This window comes from Drosophila yakuba, chromosome X, assembly GCF_016746365.2.
Source record: "Drosophila yakuba strain Tai18E2 chromosome X, Prin_Dyak_Tai18E2_2.1, whole genome shotgun sequence".
NCBI classification, from domain to species: domain Eukaryota; kingdom Metazoa; phylum Arthropoda; class Insecta; order Diptera; family Drosophilidae; genus Drosophila; species Drosophila yakuba.
In genome coordinates this window covers 8,206,983-8,225,683 of record NC_052526.2, presented here as the reverse complement: position 1 = coordinate 8,225,683, position 18,701 = coordinate 8,206,983, and the positions used below count along the sequence as shown (strand labels likewise).

The window sequence follows — 18,701 nt, the reverse complement described above, 5'->3', positions numbered from 1 at the left end:
AATTTTTTGGCTTATAGTAGTACTTTTTAAAATCTTACTTTAACTGGGTTGAAATCAGTGTAAGCTTAAAAATATGCCTTCGAACACTTTTAAAGAAACGTAAGAGTCATATAAAATATTAAATCTACATTTTTAAACAATAAGGCGGCAAAACTTTATAAAAATTTTAAAATATTTGATATTTTAGGGTGACCCTTTTGAGCTGCGCTTACTCCCACTGAGCTGCGGTATATTTTGTGGTATATTTGATTGCTTGCCGGATGGTATATTGTAAACGTAACCCGCGGCGGTCACACTTCACTGTACGAATTTTTTTGATTTTCCAATGCAGGCGCACAAAGAAAATGCAGAAAAGCTGATAGAATAAAGGAAAAGTCAACTGACTGATTGCCAACTAGCCGCGCACAGTAAGCTGTGGTCTTTTCCGACCGGGAAAAGCGAGCAAATCGTTGATTTCGGGGCGGCGTCCCCCCCGCAGAGCGAGACAGCAAGTGTGGCGAGGGAGTAGGAGAGACGGAAGAAGAAGACGAGAAGGAGGAGCAGGATCTGGATGATAAATATATATATTAGAAAATATAACAAGAGACAGAATGACCACACAGCGGACGCAGACGCAGGCGAGGAATCCGGGCAATTCCGATTCCGACTATGAGACACTGATGCAGCGGCTTCACATCGGTGGTGGTGGTGGTGGTGGCGTTGGTGTAGGAGGAGGGGGCGGCAATGGTGGCCCTGGAGACGGGGGCGTGGCCATGCGAGGCTACCAGCGCTCACCGGGCGCCATCGAGAACTACCTGCAGGAAAGTCAGCAGCAGCAGCAGCAACAACAAATGCAGCAAATGCAGCACCTCCATCACAATCAGGACTATAAGCTGTACGAGCGGGGCAACATCATTGCCGCCTCCAAATACGCCACGCCCCGTCCGGTGGAGCAGATACAGCACACGCACAATGGAAGCGCACACATCTATGCACCGACCGCACAGATTCTGGGCCAGCGTATTGCACCGCAGAAGCATTCGCCGGTATACGAGAACCTGGAGTTCTACGGCCAATTCGATTCCAACCACAAGAGGGCACAGCCCCAAAGTCCCGGGAGCAGGCAGAGTGCCATACTGAACGGATATCTGCTGATGCAGCCCATTCGTGCTGGGCGCTTTGCGCACACGCCGGTGCCAGAGAATCAGGGAGCTGCATCGATGGGAACGGCCAGAGGAGCAGGTGGACCACCACCACCACCGGGACGTTCAGCGGCCCTGGGGCCAACTGGCGATCTGGAGGAGCATGCTGCGCCCATTTACGAGAACATCATTCCACACTCCGGGCAGCGGGCGCAGCCACAGGCCTCGCCGGCCACCGCCACCATGTATCAGGAGATGCAGCCCACGTCCAACTCCTCGGGCGGTTCGTCCACTGCCGGTCTGGATCTCAATGCGCTGCTGGCCTCGCCCATGCACCAGCGCAGCATAAGCAGCAATACGGCCAGTGTCAGCTCTTTGGGATCGCCCACCCAACGATATAGGAATCTATCGCTACCCAGCCACCTAAGTCCCGTGCCCACAGCGCAGTCGGTGGCCAAACTGCAGCAGCACACGCCCATTAAGTCGCCCGGTGGCGCCATAAATGTCTCGGTTAATCCCAACTATATAGAGGACATCAATAGCTCCGACTACGTTTGCATGACGGCGAATCTGCACAGGAATACGGCAGCGGGATTGGCCACCGGCAGGGCGGCTGCCACAGGAGCCACTGCCCAGCGAACTGTCCAGGAACCACCAATAATAACGTCATCACTGGCCATGGGAATGGCGACGGCAGCTCCACCAGCCACATCTATTGCACCGGTATCAGCGGCGCCATTAGCACCAACACCAGCAGCAGCACCACCACCATCAACATCCACCGCTTCCTTGAGGGCGACGCCCATTGCGATGACGGCTCCTCTAGCGGTGGCCACATCACCCACTCCCTCGCAGGGCAGCACAGGTAAGCGGATCTGTCCCAAAAATAAGCAATTACTCTTAGTGATGGAATAGGCACTGCATCACCCAGGTGGGGTACATGCTATATACCAAGAACATGGTCCTAAAGCTGAAATAGGAACTTGTGCAATAAAATGATAATGATATTAAGCTTTCATTTAAATATTGAATACTTTAATGCACGTTGAGGTATTATAGACATGTATTTCGCCTGGCTTGGTATAAAATGCCATAAATATTTGGGTATCTTTGTGTGCTTTCACCTACATGGATACATTCCATCACTGCCCGACCATCCATTCGAAATTGTATTAATCAAAACTAATGAATCCAAATGTCTCCCCCCACCAAAAATGCTTGCACGCAGCCGTTAACGCTGCCTTGAAACCCAGGAGAGGTATGATGGGACGGGTTGAGCTTGGTTTCTCCAAGGGGTTGGGTTCCACCAACCGTTCGTGTCATCACTCATCGCTCAATCATAAACCGGTTGGCGGGGCGACAAACTTTGGTCAAACGGTTGCCGCTAACCGGTTTATTTTCAAGTCCTTTACCTGAACCGATTCGAGGAAAACCGAAACCGATTCGAATGCAATATTTTTGCATTTCGCCATGAGTGAAATTATGATTTCATCGTTTAAACAAAAGCTTCTTTTACGTTTGGTTAATGGAACTATAATCACGATTTTTGCATATTTATTTTTCATTGCGAAATTCGGTTTACTTCGCGAATTCTTTATCATTCTTTCTTGATTTAATTCATTTCCCATTTCTCGATTTATTTATTTCAATTATGCTCGATCATGACTAATAATCATGGGATGCGCCCGCATATTTACTTTTGATTTCTCCACGCTGACTAAGCTTTGCTTGGCCAGCCAAATCGATAGCATGACCTAATATATCTGCTCTGTAATATCTGCTCAGGTCTCACCAAGAATCTGCTGCCGTACAGCGTCACCCCGCCGCGTCCGGCTGGCCCGACGGAGGCGCAGCGCAAGATTGAGGAGCTCACCCGCCAGCTGGAGGAGGAGATCGAGCAGAGCGAGGAGCACGGCGAATACTTTGGTATGTATGAGCAACGCTTAAGTGCTATTTCTGACTCATAGCAATCGCTTTCAATTACCTAGGCATTTGTCACACCTGCGGTGAGAAGGTGAAGGGTGCCGGGCAGGCTTGTCAGGCGATGGGCAATCTGTATCACACCAACTGCTTCATCTGCTGCTCCTGCGGACGGGCGCTGCGAGGCAAGGCGTTCTACAATGTGCACGGGCGGGTCTATTGTGAGGAGGATTACATGGTGAGCAGATGGTTATAGCTTAGTCAGGACTGCAAAATATTGATGTTCACATGCAAATTTCTTTTGATTTTATTAAAACACTTTCGTAACTGTGCTGCTTTAATGAGTTTATAATTATTTAATTAATATATTTATGATTATGAATCGTTATTTTTGGTTACTGACACAATTACCCTTTCATTTGCTTCGTTATGATTTCAATGCCATTAATTAATAATAATAAGAATTCCCTCTTGCAGTACTCGGGCTTCCAGCAGACGGCGGAAAAGTGCGCCATCTGCGGCCACCTGATCATGGAAATGGTTCGTACTGCATTCGTACCATTCGTTGCCATCCCACTCTAAATGGCGCTCTCTCTTTACCTCTTGCAGATCTTGCAGGCCATGGGAAAGTCGTATCATCCGGGCTGCTTCCGGTGCTGTGTGTGCAATGAGTGCTTAGATGGGGTGCCCTTCACCGTGGACGTGGACCACAAGATCTACTGCGTCAACGATTACCACCGAATGTTTGCGCCCAAGTGCGCCAGCTGCGGCAAAGGTGCGTTTCCAACTTCATTCATGAAATACCTCAATTATTAAGTCCGCAATTTGCGCAACCGCAGGCATCACACCCGTCGAAGGCACCGACGAAACTGTGCGCGTCGTCTCGATGGACAAGGACTTCCACGTGGACTGCTACATCTGCGAGGAGTGCGGCATGCAGCTGACCGATGAGCCGGACAAACGCTGTTACCCGCTGGACGGGCGCCTGCTCTGCCGCGGCTGCCACCTGCAACGTCTGGCGTTGCAGTCCTCGCCGCACGCCCGTCACCAGGAGCCCGTCTGCGCCTCGTACCAGTATATGGGATGAGCGGCGTGTCCCGACCTTCTACCTTCGACTGAGTGGCGCACAAAACCAGAACAAACTATCGCAATCAACTTATTCCAATTAACAATATTATCTTAAATAGACAGAAGTGAAAACAAATGCATTTATACAAAACGATTGCCAAGTTAGTGGCTTTTTTTTTTTAATTTTTATGGCAGTGTACTAGGATCTCCAAACGGATCTGTTCGAAACTATATAATGGATTCCTGAAATCTCCGACAGTTGGCAGCAATGGTTGGCAAATACTATTTTGATATATTAATGTGTTTTTCATATGTATGTATGCCCTATGGTGTTCCTGAGACCTCTTGAGGTTTCAAAGCAATAGCAACGGTGTCTCAAATTATGCAATAAAATACTTAATACTTCTGATCTGCTAGTCTCTTGTGAATATTTTAATGGGTTATTGTGGTATGCATTTCGGTAACACCTCAAGAAATGTTTCAATCAAATTATTTAAAATCATCAATTTAATTTTAACCAAACTCAAAAAAACGCACTTAAACGATCACTATGATATTAATGTGGCTAGTGTTAGTGCATAAGGATCTCCAGCTGGACGAGGCGCTGATTGGTGGTCGATGGCATTCGGTAGGGAACGCTGGCGGCCATGTTGGTCAATGCCTTGGCCCTGTCCCGCAAATGCCTTATGGCGGCCTCCTTGTTTTCGCTCTTGGTTTCATCGTCGAAAACTGAACCTGTATCACTCGAGCCCTTTAGCTTTACATACCCCTGGTACACAATGTCCATGGCCGCCAGCAGGATGTCGGGCAGCACCTTGATGATCTCGGGACCCATACGCTTTAGGTTCGTCACACACTCGTCCACTTCCGAGGAGCTGACAGGTATTAGCCTATTGATGGCCAGGATTTTCAATGCCAAACGCGATCCGCCCGCGTGATAGAGATCAAAGAACTCCATGACCTGTGTAAGCACCGTATACGTGAGAATCACATGCATCTCTACCTCCGTTTTGCGCTCGGGCAGCGCTGCATCCAGTCGCTCAATGACAACGCCCAACCGCTCCCTCATGCTTTCACTTTGCGGCGGCTGGTGGACCACCTGCACCAGTAAGGAGCACAGCAAACGCAGTGCCTTGCCCAGCTGGCCAGCAATGAAGTAGAGCTTGATGGCCGACTCGTAGTTGCTGCGTTTGGACAACTCATCGCCCACCATTGCGGCCAGGGAGTACTTATCGCAGTCCAGCGTATGGAATTCCGCGAAGATGCCGCTAAATAAGGGGAATAAACCATAAGCTTTTTGCCGGAAGAGTATAGAACGTAACTTACCCTGTGTAGCGGAAGGACTTTTCTACATCCTCGACCCCGAAAACCAGCTCTAGCATAGGGTCGCTGCAGTTCTCAACGAGCATATCGCAGACGCAGGTGAGCATCGCGTTGGTGCCATCCTCGGATTTGAAGTGGCGCAACAGGTAATAGTACTGCAGTGCCTGCTTGGTGTCCGTCTGCTCAAAGCACTTGGCGTACATGACGATCAGCCGCACAAGATTGAGTCGCTTCATGGGCGTTGGATCTTCGGGTTCGGAGCTCAGTAGCGGTTGTTTGACGGAACGTGGGGCTCCCAGCATGGATATCTCATTCAGAGCAATGGCCATGTGAACCGCATGCGCTCGATTTTTCTCGGTGCGAGCGAGGAATTCAATGGCGGCCTCAAATTGACCGGTGAGCGCAAGCACCTGGAAGTATAGTGGTGCCTTCTCGCGGGCATTGAAGTAGTTCTCGCCGTACTTTTCCAAAATGAGCGACTGTAGGCCGCTGTAGGTTAGCTGCTCGATGTTGTAGTCGCGTTGGTCCTGTCTGCGCAGAATGGACAGTTGCATCCACAGGAAGTCGTCGATGCTGCGCATCAGCTCTACGTGAGTGAAGTGCGGATCACAGGCCAACAGGATGACGTATACCTAATGAGAAAAGGAAAACATATCATTAGAACGAATACAAGCAATAAGTACCATCAAAAGACGAGCACTCACCGCCTTTTTGTAGGGATCCGTGCAGTCGTGCAGTTTGTTGTTGAACTCCAACTTCAACTGACCCTCGAGCTTGGCCATCGAGGTGCCCGCCTCGCCGTTCTTTCGCAGCGTCATCAACTTTAGTAGATCGGGACAGGTTCCCGATTCCTTGAGGTACATTGCAGCCGCATCCATATCGCCACTCCTCATGCTATAGTAAACCAGTGGCCACAATGGTCGGCCATTGTTCACGTCGAGCAGCCCGTAGAGGGATTGTGGCCGCTGGAAAGTAACGGCGACATAGGAGCGCACCAGGTGGTACACGTTTGGAATTCCGCCAAGCCGGGCCAGAATTAAATTCGTATCGATGAACTGTTTCATATACGTCTTATATCTGCCCTCCAAGTAGGTGCGAGCCTGATGAACGAAATGCGGTGCTGTCTGACGATTCTTGATTGGATCAATGCTGCGCGAGAGTGGCGTCACCGCGGACATAGACTCCAATACGTTCCACATCTCGGCTACGAGGTCATCATCGAAGAACTCCCGCGCCAGATGGGCGAAGGTCGACACCAAGTTAGGGCGCTGTATGCCCTGGATGTGCGACTCGTTGTAGATGGTGATCTGTTCAGCGTACAGCTGCTGATGGACATTCAGTCTGGAGTATGGAGTGGGTTCGTCGGCCATGGCCGTGGGCACCATCTGACGCTGCACGTCGGGGAAGTCCTGTTGGTTTGGTCCGACCAAAGCGTTCAGCAGCGATTCCTTCTCCTCACCCCACTCCGAGTAGACGCAACGCCACTTCTGTCGCTCCACAGACTCAAATATCTGCACAAAAGATTGGTTAAAGGCATAGAAAGTTAAGGATTTGGATGTCAGGAGCATCTCGTTTGGCACACTCACGCTGCGATTCGTTTCGTCGATAACTGACAGTATGGCGTTCTCCCGCTCGTTCTTCAGATAGCCATGCACATCGGTGTCCGTCACAGGATCAAGTGGCTCGAAGGATTGGCGGGCGCTAAGCGTCTCCAGCTTCTGGGTAAGCTTGGGCAGGTCCACGCCCTTGGAGCCGAGCAGTATGTGGCTGCATTTGGATGACCGGTTAACATAACTATTTGTGGCGCATGGCATATAGCAAACTACTCACGCTTGCAGATCGTTGGTGCCCGTTTGGGTGACACGCGAGTGGAACTCCTGGGTGGCTTGCAGCACCTGGGACATGGTCCGTTCCACGCCCGGCACCTCCGTGTCTATCTTGGTCTCGTTCGTCAGGCGCTGGGCCTGCTGCAGCAGCTCCACCAGATCCATGTCGGGATGTTAGGAAGCAAAAGCCGGTGCTAACAAAAAAAAAATCAAGACAGCGCACACCAAGCTGCTAGTGTTGCCACCTGGTCGAAATCCGGAATATTTTGGCGCCACACATATTTTTCAGTGGATAGTATTTTTGTTCGAACATTAAATTTAACATCTATTATAAAATTAAATAACTATAATAATGTCTACAAGTGGTACAATTTTGATAGGAATATTTATTTATTAAATGGCAAATTAATATGGATAGCGTACTTTGGAACTATTTCTCAATATATAAAAGTTGATTTGATACGAGAAAATATCATTCAATTATAGGAAATAAGTATCGTGGTTCATGTTATTGAAATGTTAAAAAAAACTGTTAGTAACAGCTTTGGTATTTATGGCCGGCCAAAATGTTAAACCGTCTGGCAGCCCTGAACAGCAGGCGTTAGGGTATTTCGCACAGTGCAGATTGGTTTATTCAGCGGCTCACAACTTCAATCGTGAATAGACTTTAGCAGCGCGCAAATCGTAGAACAGAACGGCATATTTTTTTTAACACTGCGAGGCGAGCTTCTTCTTCCCTCCGTCTCTCTGTGTGTGTGTGACTGTGCTACTTGTGTGTGTTACGGCTTGTGTACGTGAGTGTGTGTATTGGCAAAGAAAATTAGCACAACAAAAGCGAAAAGGAAACGAACACGCACGCACCTCGTCACGCGGATAAAACTCTTCGATCTGATCAGATATCGAGAATAAGCAATACAACAAACAATATCGCAATGTCGGCCGAAGTGGAATCGCAGCAGAGCCAGGAGACGAACGGCACCAGCAAATTCGATGTGCCCGAGATAGAATTGATCATAAAGGTGAGCGACATTTGCATACCGCTGCAGTTTTCCATTTCGCTCTGCGCAAATTTCCGTGCAGAATGAAAATGCAGCTGAGGCAAAAGCAGAATCAGAAGCAAAGGCAAACAAAGGCAAAAACAAGAAGCGACTGGGAAAACGCGAACTGCCGTTTGTCCCTCCCCCCTCCTCCACCACCACCCCCTCTTCGCGGCTTCTACCCCTCCGTTTGTTCTTCGTCTTCCTCTTCTTCTTCCCGCTCTGGCACTTTGCAGTGTGTCACATTTGGTTAAAACGAACAGAATACGTTTAGCACCCCCCTCCGCGTCGCGCCCCTTGCGCCTTGCGGTTCCTAAGCATCGCCAAAACCGGTTTTCTCCTTTTCTCCCTGTCGCACACTCACACACACACTCACACATGCATGCAGGCACATCTGCACAGAACGAAATTGTTGATAAACTTATGATTTTCAGAACTCCATTATTACCATTACAAAACCTAAAGACATTCGTAAAGCCTAATTTATTTTTTACAACATATTCTTATACACCTCTAAATCCACCAATTTCCATAATATTAATAACAAATTATTAATATAAAATATCTTTTTCATATTCGGGACACATGTCACAAGGTATGAAGATATTTCTGTGTGTGCCAAGTCTGAATTTTGTGGAACGTAACATATTTCTGCGGTTCTTATCTGCTATAAACTTGAATCACATTTCATTGCGCCAATTGCTCAACAAATGCTCCTTCTTCTTCAAAGTTCTCCCAAGTCCCCCGCACCGCCCCTCTTCGCATCCACCAGCATGTATCTCTGTTTGTGTCTGTGTGAACTAGACGTTTTTTTTTATCTTTTAGTGATTTCTAAATTTCTTGACGCATACGTCATGCTCCTCCAAAGAATCGAAGAAATCAAAAAGCTAGCACCCCGCACACTTGCGGTCAAGATAATAGCATTCAGAAGAAGATTCCGTCAGTGAACGTAAGTCATGGAACTTATCTTAACTGGAGATTGCTTTATATTAAGTGTCTTAAAGTGTGCTGCATATCTTTATGTATTGCAAATTATTGATAACAAAAACTTGTTCAATTTTTTCCAATACTTTCAAGACATCTTCTCGAATACAACGCTTCTCTTATCAGTTTTGTTCTGCAATGGGGAAAATAACTTGTGATAAAACCAATTGTTCATTGGAATCTTTCTTAAGGTTGCTATTATTATTGCAAAATGAGTCAGAGAAGGTTGAAGATTACGAACCCTTCGCTTGGCTTTTATAGGCCACAATCTATCTTTTTTCCCGCAATTGTAAGTCGAGCATGACTCCACTTAACTTGATTTTTTGTTGGTTCCCACTGTTTGCCGAAGTAATTGTAATTGTTTTCGGAACACTTTGGTGGAGCCCTGCTGTTGTTGATTCTATTGGCAAACTCAACTCGACGCGACTCAACTTGGCCACTCATCCAGCCCACGCAAATGGCGGCCGCACCTCGAGTCGTCTGCCCATGAGTAATTCCCCCCACCTTTCCATTCCCATTTCCATTGCCTAAACCCAAAACAGTACAATACCATGTTATACCATTCGATTCCCCAAAACAAAAAACCAAAAAACCGAAAAAACACAAAACAAATGGCATGAGCCATCATGTACTTCAAATAAGTTTTCGGAACCAGTTATGTTCCCAAAATAAACAGCATTACGACGATATGCAATGGCTAAAATTAGTACCTATATTCTCATCATGTCGTACGATCCAAGTTTTGTCCTAACACTTTCCAAACCCATCCCATTTCCCCACTTCCCCTTTAAAACCCAATGATCCATGGCACCCGCTCCCTTTTCCTGTTTTCGTGGGAGAAAGTGCTTGGGGAGCACCTGTTTCCATTTCTTTGACTTATTTTTTGCCTGGATTTTTGGCCAAGCTGAAAGCAACAGTTTAGCTTTACGAGAAGAGTGACAGAAGCATCTTTGACATAACTCCGGAATAACAACGCACTCCATACAAGGCCCACGTTTCCATTTCCATTTCCATAGCCATGGCCATTTCCCAGCGAAAAAGTGAAAGTTCAATTTGCTGCAGCCGAGGAAAGCTGTATTGTTGCTGTTGTTCGCAGTTGTGGAGTTCAAGAGGAGCGAGTGTGGTGGTGGTGGTGGTGGTGGGGATCCAGCTATATAGCTGGGGATCGTGGCATGCCTCTCTGTTCCGCGCGTGCAGGCAACAAACAAATACAAATGTGTTTTCTTGTTTCTTCGTTTGCTGCAAAACAAAACAATCATTGAACGCTAAACAGGTTTTTCTCGTGCGCGCTTTTCCGCCTCCTTGACTTGGCTTTGGCTTTGGCTCCGGCTCCAAGTTCGGTTTGGTTTCAGTTTCGGTTTCGGCTTGGAAAACATGCCTGGCCAAAGCCAATGCCTTACCCTCGAGTCATCGCCCACGCGAGATTTCCAGAAATTGGCCATGCCATCGAATCGAATCAAAACAAAGCGCCGATCAAAACAAAAGGCGATTCAATGCACTAGAAAAAAATATCTGCCTATTTTGGCATATTAAGCAGAAGTTTCCAACTTAAAATATAATATTTTTGGGATCTAAAAATCATACATCAAATGTGTCAGCAAAGTAGAACATTATGGTGCATGTTACAAGTTTATTATGCCATAACTTTTAGCAAATACTTGGTACTCGTTTCTTTGCCACACAATGGCCTTCTATGGGGCAACCTTTCGCCCAAGGATAAATCTCATGCAAACTTGAGCTAAATTAGCGCCTTTTGTTGCATCTGAACGCCAAGCGATTGTTTGGGGCTTCAGTTGTGCTGAGTTGAGGAAAATGCGCTTCTTTGTTGTCACTTCAGCGGCAGCAAAGAGTCGAGATGAAAAGCTGCACTTAAATACACTGCTCTTTTTTGCCTGACACTGAAAATAAGTAAGTGGGCATTCAATATGACAAGGTTTTTGAGAACTCATAATGCTTTGCCAAATTATTTTTTATTTGATTTTTGTATATATTGCTGTTAAAATGAGTAATAGACATGCCTGAAATTGGCTGTCAGAATACAATTTTAAAGCGCTGATAAATTCGAATAAAATAATGGGTTTTTGTAGGGAAGTGCACTTTATCTAAGTACCACTGTACGTGTCTTCCTTACCTTTTTATGGTGTGTGTTTTTGCGCAAAAGTGACAGTTGAGTCGTTTGATTTGCTGTTTTATTCACGCCCCCACGTGCTCTCCATGTGTGTGTGTGTGTGTGTGTGTGTGTGCATTGCTGTGTGAAAAACACGCAAAGGTTTGACATCCTCCGCCCACTTTTCCAATTTCCCGCCCCCACAATTTTCCCGCACCTTACTCGACAACTGAAGTGCATTCGTTCTAACTAACAATCAGTGTTTTTTTTTTTTTTTTGTATTTGTTGCTTATCTTAGTGTTTACAACTTCCTTTCGTAACTCACATCGCATATTATTTATGACTTTTACTTGCCCAACGTTTTTCTTTCTGTTCTGGCAATAAGTTATTATTATATATTATTAAATGGAATATTACTTCTTTTAAATTTAATATGATACTTAATAGTCAAAGCTTATGTTTTATTTAAGATTTAAACCTAATTCTTGAGTATACCTTGATATTGGGTGTCAAACGTTTGCATGGCAAAACCCATTAGCCCATTAAAAAATTTGTGGCCCAAGATATGCCGGCTGACTTCACCTGCCCATGCGGCCACTTGCCCTGATTAAATTTCTATTATTTTGGCTATTACTTCATCAGGCCCCATCATCATCAGCGAACTGCGGCGATAACTTCCGCCGCCCGACTTTTGATAAGATACGGCATGTATCTGTATCTGTGTGTTCATGTGCCGCAATAGAACTCGGGATACGAGAATCGAATTGAATTCAATCGACGCCTTTCGAGTGCAAAGAAAGCTTTTCTCAAGGCTGACATCTGCCCCCAAACATCATCATCGGCGTCATGATTAAAATTAAATTATTGCGCTGCAGCTGTCAGCGAACCGGTTCCGAAAATAAAACAAAACCCCTTCAAACCAGCGAAAAGAAAAAAAAAAATAATAAATAAAAATAAAACTTGGGGAGGATCCACTATTTCCAGCAATTTCATTTTCGTTTACATTTACGATTTCTGGTCGTACAAATTTCATTCTATTTGACTTTACTTAACTTTTCCGCCTCTATCTTATCGCGCCACGAATTTACAATTAAAAGGAAAACAAATCGAAGATGTTGAGTGCGTATATATATCTATGCGTGTGTAGATGTGCGGCGTACAATCGCGTATGAAATAATAGGGCTTACAAATTAAGAGTTTGAAATATTAAACAGATGATAAAGCAACCGCTTTTACTAGTAAACAGGGAATGCTGTTGGATGCATTCCCTTCAATGCTTCTGGATGCATTCCCTTGAATGTTCTTAGATGCATTCCCTTGAATGCTCCTAGATGCATACGTGAATGGCACCTGACATTTGCTTACCGCTTTTTGGCTTGCCTTCTCTCGTCATTCGCTATTTTGAAAACGTCAATTGCAAGCGACGTCAATGTATCTGTATTTGTATTTGTATCTCTATCTGTATCTCTAAATGTATCCATAGTTTTTCCATATGCTTTGTATCTGTATCTGTATCTGTACTCCGAGATGATTGCCTGACTGACTTCGCCTGACCTTTCGACGTTGCCACACGTCTTAGTCTCGCGTTTTGCAATTCCCATTTCCAATTTGTGCAACTCATATTGCCAACTACTCGCTCGTCAGTGATGGCAAAACTATTGAAATGCGATATTATTAGCAATTAATACCGAAACAAATCGCTATATTTAACAATTTCCGACTTGTCTGCTAAAAGCAACTAAAGAATGTATGGCCAGCAATTATTGCGGGCAAAAAAAGCGGGCTGAAAAATTCGATTCAACAATATGCGGGCCAAGAAATTATATGATACAAATGCGAGCGTAACGAATACGACTGACTGAAAGTAATCCGGGTCAGTTGGGAATTTATGGAATGGCTATGGATGGATGTGCGTAGAGCAGGTAAACGAACGTGCACAGTTAATAATATGTGAAAGAATACAAATGAACCGTTTAAGCACCGCGGCGGAAAAAAGATACAAAATTATACGAACACCGCTCCCACACAATTATTGTAGTTTTTTTTAGTTGTTTAGTTGTGTTTTTTTTTTGCCTTCCATAGTTGATTATGTTGTGCGAGCATGTGGGCTGGAAAATGGGATGGGTTGGGTTCGCTGTGGTTTGGCTGGGTTTGGTTATTAAGCCATTAACACACAGGGCAATGCTAATTAACTTCGCATTCGAAATAATATTTTAATTGCCTGCAATTGGTGCGTAAAATTGAATTCACAAACTGAAGTTAACTGGGGATAATTGCGTACGACACTCGTTATCATATTTGTCACTAATTCCTAATGTGTATTTGGCAAGTGTTGAACCGTAACCACCATAGCCATGTAGGTATATAAAAATAGAGATATCCACATACTCATAGATACTTATCACATCTTCACACTAGGAAAACTGAAACTGAGTTTTTGTGGATTCGCAATGGAGTTTTGGAGAATGCCAAGCTTCTCGGCAAACCTTGTTCTTGAGCAGTCAGTAGATTGGCTTATTCTTTTTATATTTTTTTTTCTTTTGTGAATTGCTGAATGTGTATTCATAGTTTCTGTGCTGTGAAAACAGCAGTGCAGGCTGGCTTATCTAACGAATACAAATATGCACAGTGCCATATAAACGCACATTGATTGCCTGGCGTTGGGGCCTATTTGAAGTTAAGCCGGCTGTCGACGCCAGCAGAAACGGCAACAGAAATGGAAAAGCAACAAATAAAAATATATATATGTATGTATATATGTATGTATGTATATATATGGACAGCAAATAAAAAAGGCTGGCAACGGCAATCAACAAGTAAACTTCACACACCGCACGCCTGATGACATCATCGTCGTCATTTGTGTGATGTGTTTGGCTTTAGCTGCTTCTCAGCTGCAGCAATGCCATCGATCTACAGTGGATACCGGCTACGCGGATCTGCGAGGATGGAGTGCCAAAAGTGTGCCAACTTAACGAGACACTTTAAAGCATTTAAATCAAATAACTAAAAACTCGCTACACAAGAATAACTTTTAAAGGAAGAAAACAATGAATGGTTTTTGCAATCAGAACACACAGTTTAATTCCACGTTATATCACTATATTATAATAAGATGAAGTATTTCCGGCTTTGGTTTTGCTCTAAAACCACTGGAAGCTTTAAATAAATGCATATAAATCACGTGCAAAATATTCTTAATCTGCAAATACTTGCGTTATCTTCAGCTGATATTGCTGAAATGCAGATGCACAGGCCTGGATCCAACTAGCCAATACACACTGTAGCCTGTGGCGCTGGCATTGCCTTGCCACCGTTCGCCAGCTCTCACTATTTATCTTTCTATCTGTGTAGCTACAAAATGTATCTACGTATCTGCCTATTCGCCACTAACCTTGGCAGTGCAGCGATGCAGAATTCTCGTCTGGCTTGGCTAGTGTAGTGACGACGTCCACTCGAGGTTTGGCGTCCGTCTTGAGTTTAGATCGCTTCCGGTCCCCAAAAAATATGCCAGCAAACAAACCTCGATGGCTCATCACGCCACAATGAGCTGGTAAAGAACGCAGAACGTTTATGGTTATGATGATGATAATGATGATGATGTCACATGATCATAATGGAACACTATGTTGTCTTATTTCGTTAAATTTGTGTTCGATTTATTTATCAGTAATTGCCGGCACGCGATGTGCCATTATGTGTCCATTAAGTGGACAGGAGGCAATGTCCAATCGCTGGAAAAATGCCCAGTCCCCGGAATGTGACCCACATTAACACTTGATGGTATCGCCGAATACCCAACTTATCGAAATGGCCAAGTAAACATATTTAGCTGCAGACACTCGAAATTGATAAAATAAAACGCTTGTTTCCTACAATTTGAATTTGAAGCACTAATTTGGTTATTTTCCGCTTCGATTCGCAGGCCTCAACCATTGATGGCAGGCGGAAGGGCGCCTGTTTGTTCTGCCAGGAGTACTTCATGGATCTGTATCTGCTGGCCGAGCTGAAGACGATCAGCCTGAAGGTGACGACGGTGGATATGCAGAAGCCGCCGCCAGATTTCCGCACCAATTTCGAGGCCACACACCCGCCCATCCTCATTGACAATGGACTGGCCATTTTGGAGAACGAGAAGATCGAGCGTCACATCATGAAGAACATACCGGGCGGCTACAATCTGTTCGTGCAGGACAAGGAGGTGGCCACCCTGATTGAGAACCTGTACGTCAAGTTGAAGCTGATGCTGGTGAAGAAGGACGAGGCCAAGAACAACGCCCTGCTCTCGCATCTGCGCAAGATCAACGATCATCTGTCCGCGCGCAACACGCGTTTCCTCACCGGCGACACCATGTGCTGCTTCGACTGTGAGCTGATGCCGCGCCTGCAGCACATCCGTGTGGCGGGCAAGTACTTCGTGGACTTTGAAATCCCGGTAAGCATTCGGTTACCGGGTATCCTACACCACAGAAGGAGAAACTCTTTCGTTATGCAAATAATACTGTATATTATCTGATTAGCGAGTAGATTAGGCATGACCACTTTTGTTGATAAAGTCTTTATTTGCAAATGGAAAAGCATGGTACAAATATTGACTTTGTGACTGTTGGCCAAAATGATTTAATGCAGCCAGAATGAGTCTGATGAGTTGTATTGCTATATAGGCTGTATTGCTAAGGCAATTACATTGTATAACTTTGATTGCGAATGGTACTGTGCTGCAGTCACTAGCCATAAACGGGTTTTAAATCAATTTCATTGCTACCGTTTGAAGTCCAATTAAAGATTGAAAAAGCTGACCAGACATCAATGACTCACCGTTCCCACTATCCGACTCCTTGCAGACGCACTTGACGGCACTGTGGCGCTACATGTATCACATGTACCAGCTGGACGCCTTCACACAATCGTGCCCGGCCGACCAGGACATTATCAATCACTACAAGCTGCAACAGGTGCGTAATTGTGTCTTATCAACTGGGCTCCAACTGAAATTCTCTTTCTTGCAATTTGCCAGAGTCTCAAAATGAAGAAGCACGAGGAGCTGGAGACGCCCACGTTTACCACATACATTCCAATTGATATTTCGGAGTAGGTTTCCTATGGAGCAGAGCCATGCAGCCACACATCAACTAGTAGTATACCAGCAAACCACAATATTTTGGACAACTTTACAACAGCAGCAACTCTGAGGACTATACATAGATGTATACTTAACGGATATAACTACCCATGCATATATTATATATATATATATATATATACCTACTATATATAACGAGTACATAACAAGCATAACAACAAGTGTTCTTTAAGCAGCCGCGTTGCCTTTCTTCAGCTATGCTTAATTTAAACCCCATTTAAAACAAAGAAAACACCAGCCACAATTAATCGAGAAGGCTTTGACTTACTTGGCCCGCCTGCATGTTTGTTTGCTTAATTAATATTGAAACATTTGTGTTTGACATACAGATGTCCAGGCAAACGCATGAATATATTACGTAGCTCGCTGTCAATTAAAATGTATCGATCGCCTGAAGGACCGCTTCTCGATCCTTTCAAAATGTTTATTTTATTTTAGATTTTTTACTCAGCATGGAGCTTTTTTTTTGTTGTATTCGAAGACAAACTTTTTTTTTTCATTTGCAAATTTATGATTTTGATTTTTTTTTTGCTCCCTGGCGAAAGTTTGCCATTTTGTTCGCTTTTAATTTTTATTTAAATATTTTATTTTATCATAACAAGAAAAACAAAACAAAAAAAAAAAAGAAAATTATAGGAGGAAATGAAGAGTATTTTTTGTATTTAAGTGAAAATTACAAATAAAAAAACCCAAAAAGACAGATATTGCCTTTTATTTAATACAGTAAATTTCATGATAAAAGTTAATATGTTTGCATTCTTAAAATAATAATTATGGAAATATTTTGGGATAAATTTGACATCTTTCAACTAAAACATAAGTTCAACATAATGGTCAACAGTTTTATTATAAATCTCGCTGATAATTAACAATTAACAATTAAAAACAATGAACACCATCAGAATTGGCCAATTGCTTGGTTCTAGCGAAGCAAAGGCATGCTGGGCACATTTGGCCCAATCACAGTACCACATGGGTGCTAGCCTGAGTAGGATTACGATCAGCTGATCGCGGATGTCACGTCAGGTGCGCATAGAGGGATCCGCGGCTGAGTGCTCGCGATGATGCGGCAGCCTGGGTGGCAGTTTAAAGGGCCGGATGAACTTGATGTTCGTCTTGAGGCAATGGGGCAGCAAACTGGGGGGCAGCAGGCAGTGCAGGAAGAGGTGCGTGAGGTAGCCGGTGATGCCCCAGATGCGATAATGGTCCACTACAAATACGGGGCCGCTGTAGCCGCTGCGAAACTGTGTGTGCCTGGTGGCCTTCGGTAGCATCAGCGAATGGAGCGGCACAGTGAACGCCTCCTCCACCTCCTCCCAGTTGAGACGCAGCTCGGAGAGGCTAAAGTCGCGCACCACGCCCACCACTGGCACAATGGACGAGGTCCTCGGCAGTTCTAGCTGCTTGGCCTCGCCCCACACCTGGATGCGGTGGCGCGGCAGGCCGATCTCCTCCTCTGTCTCGCGCAGCGCACAGTCCACGTAGCTGGTGTCGTGATCATCGCGCCTTCCGCCCGGAAAGGAGATCTGAAAGCTATGGCTGCGCAGGTGCCGCGATCGTCGGGTGTACAATAGGGATATTTCATTTCTGAAAGCGCAAAACGATGTAGCAACGATTCCAGGTTTAATGATATACTCACGTCTTCCGCTCCTGGCAGAGAGCGATAAGAACCGCGGACGTCTCCTTCTCCCGGCGACTGGGCGTCAGCGCCTTGGGTCGCGGGAATGCCGGCAAGCTGCGCATCTTCTCCATACATCTGCGCTGCGATTCCGGTCCGAGGAGCTGGGCGGCATTGATCAACTGGCTGACATCCGGCGGCTCCGACGACGTGGCGGATGCGGCGCTTGAACAGGAGGTGGTGCCAAGATGGCGGTTCAAGTGCAACAGGAGCTGCGGCACTGTGCGACTCGCCTGGGCGATCAGGGACATGGTTTTTGGGTGTGGAATACCGAAAATCGGACGCAGTGCAATGATGTAAACAAATGCGAACGAAACGAACTTTGGAATTGGACAAAAACCAAAACAGAGCAGTTAACAGCCGATAGTGTGCTGTTGCGCGCAAAAATGCGCTGTTAGCGCTTAACTGTGCTGTGAAAGCCGCTTTCAAAATAGCACATTCCAACCAAACAACTAACCGTTACAATTTAAACTGATATTGACATTGACATTTAA

General features: G+C 45.3%; 4 protein-coding genes across 7 annotated transcripts; 2 read left to right on the top strand and 2 right to left on the bottom strand.

The window, feature by feature from the left end:
- The first annotated feature begins 270 nt into the window (after positions 1-270).
- LOC6524665 (LIM domain-containing protein jub) lies at positions 271-4,260 on the top strand. 4 transcript variants are annotated; one of them, XM_039377520.1, is made up of 7 exons: positions 271-1,986; positions 2,350-2,379; positions 2,907-3,047; positions 3,110-3,279; positions 3,504-3,581; positions 3,651-3,816; positions 3,881-4,260. In XM_039377520.1, the coding sequence occupies exons 1-7, from the start codon at positions 591-593 to the stop codon at positions 4,126-4,128; spliced, it is 2,229 nt and encodes a 742-aa protein (XP_039233454.1). In that variant the 5' UTR covers positions 271-590; the 3' UTR covers positions 4,129-4,260. The 4 variants fall into 4 exon arrangements, with proteins under 4 accessions (XP_039233454.1, XP_039233456.1, XP_039233455.1 ...); XM_039377521.1 differs by having other exon boundaries at positions 272-1,986; positions 3,519-3,581; XM_039377522.2 differs by lacking the exon at positions 2,350-2,379.
- Positions 4,261-4,512: 252 nt separating this feature from the next.
- Positions 4,513-7,509, bottom strand: LOC6524664 (nuclear pore complex protein Nup93-1). Its single transcript, XM_002100485.3, has 5 exons — positions 7,263-7,509; positions 7,019-7,199; positions 6,137-6,943; positions 5,436-6,064; positions 4,513-5,377 (listed from the first exon to the last, which is right to left on the bottom strand). Exons 1-5 carry the CDS (start codon positions 7,421-7,423, stop codon positions 4,681-4,683), a joined length of 2,475 nt encoding a protein of 824 aa, XP_002100521.1. The 5' UTR covers positions 7,424-7,509; the 3' UTR covers positions 4,513-4,680.
- Positions 7,510-7,896: 387 nt separating this feature from the next.
- LOC6524663 (chloride intracellular channel exc-4) lies at positions 7,897-17,162 on the top strand. Its single transcript, XM_002100484.4, has 4 exons — positions 7,897-8,277; positions 15,312-15,821; positions 16,231-16,341; positions 16,404-17,162. Exons 1-4 carry the CDS (start codon positions 8,191-8,193, stop codon positions 16,479-16,481), a joined length of 786 nt encoding a protein of 261 aa, XP_002100520.1. The 5' UTR covers positions 7,897-8,190; the 3' UTR covers positions 16,482-17,162.
- A 195-nt stretch (positions 17,163-17,357) lies between these two features.
- On the bottom strand, positions 17,358-18,560 carry LOC6524662 (nucleoside diphosphate-linked moiety X motif 8). The gene is made up of 2 exons (XM_002100483.4): positions 18,169-18,560; positions 17,358-18,116 (listed from the first exon to the last, which is right to left on the bottom strand). Exons 1-2 carry the CDS (start codon positions 18,456-18,458, stop codon positions 17,552-17,554), a joined length of 855 nt encoding a protein of 284 aa, XP_002100519.1. The 5' UTR covers positions 18,459-18,560; the 3' UTR covers positions 17,358-17,551.
- Positions 18,561-18,701: the final 141 nt, after the last annotated feature.

Bases quoted from the DNA above. Each gene is read 5' to 3' on its own strand.
- LOC6524665 (XM_039377520.1), top strand. From the start codon at position 591: ATGACCACACAGCGGACGCAGACGCAGGCGAGGAATCCGGGCAATTCC. The intron at 2,380-2,906 runs GTATGATGGGAC...ATATCTGCTCAG, and splicing joins TGCCTTGAAACCCAGGAGAG to GTCTCACCAAGAATCTGCTG. The intron at 3,280-3,503 runs GTGAGCAGATGG...AATAATAATAAG, and splicing joins ATTGTGAGGAGGATTACATG to AATTCCCTCTTGCAGTACTC.
- LOC6524664 (XM_002100485.3), bottom strand. From the start codon at position 7,423: ATGGATCTGGTGGAGCTGCTGCAGCAGGCCCAGCGCCTGACGAACGAG. The intron at 7,200-7,262 runs GTGAGTAGTTTG...ATCCAAATGCAG, and splicing joins GGCACCAACGATCTGCAAGC to CCACATACTGCTCGGCTCCA. The intron at 5,378-5,435 runs GTAAGTTACGTT...CCCCTTATTTAG, and splicing joins AAGTCCTTCCGCTACACAGG to CGGCATCTTCGCGGAATTCC.
- LOC6524663 (XM_002100484.4), top strand. From the start codon at position 8,191: ATGTCGGCCGAAGTGGAATCGCAGCAGAGCCAGGAGACGAACGGCACC. The intron at 8,278-15,311 runs GTGAGCGACATT...TTCGATTCGCAG, and splicing joins AGATAGAATTGATCATAAAG to GCCTCAACCATTGATGGCAG. The intron at 15,822-16,230 runs GTAAGCATTCGG...GACTCCTTGCAG, and splicing joins TCGTGGACTTTGAAATCCCG to ACGCACTTGACGGCACTGTG.
- LOC6524662 (XM_002100483.4), bottom strand. From the start codon at position 18,458: ATGTCCCTGATCGCCCAGGCGAGTCGCACAGTGCCGCAGCTCCTGTTG. The intron at 18,117-18,168 runs GTGAGTATATCA...TTGCGCTTTCAG, and splicing joins CTCTGCCAGGAGCGGAAGAC to AAATGAAATATCCCTATTGT.